This window comes from Haematobia irritans, chromosome 1 (assembly GCF_050003625.1).
Source record: "Haematobia irritans isolate KBUSLIRL chromosome 1, ASM5000362v1, whole genome shotgun sequence".
Classification (NCBI taxonomy): domain Eukaryota; kingdom Metazoa; phylum Arthropoda; class Insecta; order Diptera; family Muscidae; genus Haematobia; species Haematobia irritans.
Genome location: NC_134397.1, coordinates 175,592,167 through 175,594,560, shown reverse-complemented (window position 1 = coordinate 175,594,560; position 2,394 = coordinate 175,592,167). Strand labels below are relative to the sequence as shown.

Below are 2,394 nucleotides of genomic sequence, written 5' to 3'. Positions count from 1 at the left end.
TCAAGTCGATAGCTTGTACGGACGGACGGACATACTCAGATCGACTCAGAATTTCACTGCTACCCAGAATATATATACTTTATGGGGTCTTAGAGCAATATTTCAATGTGTTACAAACGGAATGACAAAGTTAATATACCCGCATCCTATGGTGGACGGTATAACAATATTTTTTTGGTTTTGATGATTCATTGAAAATCACCTGATGAATTAAGACTACCTTATAAATAATTCTACCATGGAAATAACTTCATAAAAAATAATAATAATTGTGCTTGAATTTATATGTCATTTTTGTGAGAATAGAAATATTTATTAAATATTGTCGATACTCGACGGAAAACAATTCAACCAGTCAACAATAAAATTAACTTACTTGAGGAATTTACATATATTAACAACTATGGCCACTACAACAACAACCGCTGTATTTCAAAATATGCAAGATGCTGAAAAAGAGAATCCTCCTAATATCTCCAAAAAGAGAAAATCCAAACATCCATTACATGTCATTATATCAAAGGTTGTTTGTGGTGGTGGGGTCCTTGCAACTCTTAATTCAACCGCCAACGCAGACATATATAAATCTACCAACACCAATGGAGTTCTTGGGGGAATAGAAAACAATAAATTGGCAGTCCATGAAGTTGGAAATGTTGATATGATCAAGGAGGATGGTAAAAAATCATCCATCCATGATGGTAAAAAATTTTCCATCTATGAAGATTACATGGATAATCATAATAAATATGAAGACGAAAAGTATAATTTGAACACCACCCCAATGTCCGTGTCGGAAATGTTGATGCCTATGTCAGTAGATCGTTCCATTCCCACAGAGAATATTTTCAACAATAGCATATCTAGAATAGAAATTGCAGAATTTTCGGAACAAAATCGTCTTTCGTTAACAAGTAATGATCACCGCCGTCAACGCTTCTTTAAAGTTGTAGAATATCAAAGGGATATATTGGAATATTTCCGTATAAGTGAGAAGAAACATCGCCCTAAACCCCATTACATGCGACACCAAACTCACATTAACTGCACAATGCGTACCATTTTGGTGGACTGGCTAGTTGAAGTTGCTGAGGAATACAATTTAGATACTGAAACATTGTATCTTTCAGTGTCCTATGTAGACCGCTTCCTTAGCCATATGTCAGTGGTATCTAATAAATTGCAATTGGTTGGAACTGCAGCTATGTGTATTGCATCAAAATATGAAGAAATCTATCCACCAGATGTAGATGCATTTGTGTCCATCACCGATAATACATATAGTAGGACTGAGGTTTTGCGCATGGAGATAATTATATTGAAAATTTTATCATTTGATTTGTGTACACCAACTTCCTATGTGTTCATCAACACCTATTTGGTCCAAACCGATAATGCCAAAAAAGTTAAATTTCTTTCTTTATACATTTCTGAATTGTCTTTGTTGGAAGCTGATCCTTATTTACGTTTCCATCCCTCTATGATTTCGGCTGCTTCATTGGCTTTAGCTCGCCACCTATGTAACTTGCCTGTATGGTCTCCCGAATTAGAGGAAATTACTACATATCGTTTGGAGGATTTAAGAGAAGTTTTCTTGAGTTTGTCAAAAAGTCATAGTGCTGCTGTCAATTTACCCCAACAGGCCATACAAGAGAAATATAAAGCTGAAAAATATTCTTCAGTATCTACTATTGGAACAATCCACATTGATGATGAACAATTCATTGAGATTGTAAATCAATATAATGAATTTAGACTTAAATAGTCACAAAGTAAACAGGGAAAGCCAGAAGTGCCATTGTGAATTTGTGATTTTACTTTAATGTTTAATATAATTATAATTTATTTATATTTAATTTGTTTTAAATTATTTTGAAATGAAGAATAAAAAAAAGCTAAAATGTTAAATGAAGTTTTGCGGCAATCTCTTTCTTTGTTTTCTTAGAAACAGAAAGGATAAAGGTGATGGCATAAGCAGATGATCTATTAGCAGTCAAAGGAACATTGGATTCTACTATTAGAGATATTATACACGGAACCCTCCGTATTACTGAGAAATGAGTGAAGAAGAATAATCTAGGGGTAAATCATGCAAAGGCAAAACTAATCATCGACTATTAAAGAACGCATAATTCTCACGGTTAAGCTAATCGCCTTAGGTGATGTTGAAATTCCCTTTGGTGAGTGTGTGAAGTTATATTATTGGACAGACGGCTAAATTTTAACCTTAATATTGAAGGAAAAGAGAAGTCACGGATGCCTTGTACTCGTCCAGAAAGGTAATAGGGAAAAAGTGGGAAAAAATTAGGCAAAGTTCCGATAATGACAGGCTCATTCAGTAACATATACCCTTAATGTCATATTACATCTATTGCCCGTAGACTTATTGGCCAA

At 34.2% G+C, this 2,394-nt stretch overlaps 1 protein-coding gene across 1 annotated transcript; it reads left to right on the top strand.

The window, feature by feature from the left end:
* The first annotated feature begins 320 nt into the window (after nt 1–320).
* Nucleotides 321–1,791, top strand: LOC142242919 (G2/mitotic-specific cyclin-A-like). The gene has a single exon (XM_075314401.1). It carries the CDS (start codon nt 404–406, stop codon nt 1,763–1,765), a length of 1,362 nt encoding a protein of 453 aa, XP_075170516.1. The 5' UTR covers nt 321–403; the 3' UTR covers nt 1,766–1,791.
* Nucleotides 1,792–2,394: the final 603 nt, after the last annotated feature.

What these genes read in the sequence shown, in the direction of transcription:
- LOC142242919 (XM_075314401.1), top strand. Translation starts at nt 404, where the DNA reads ATGGCCACTACAACAACAACCGCTGTATTTCAAAATATGCAAGATGCT.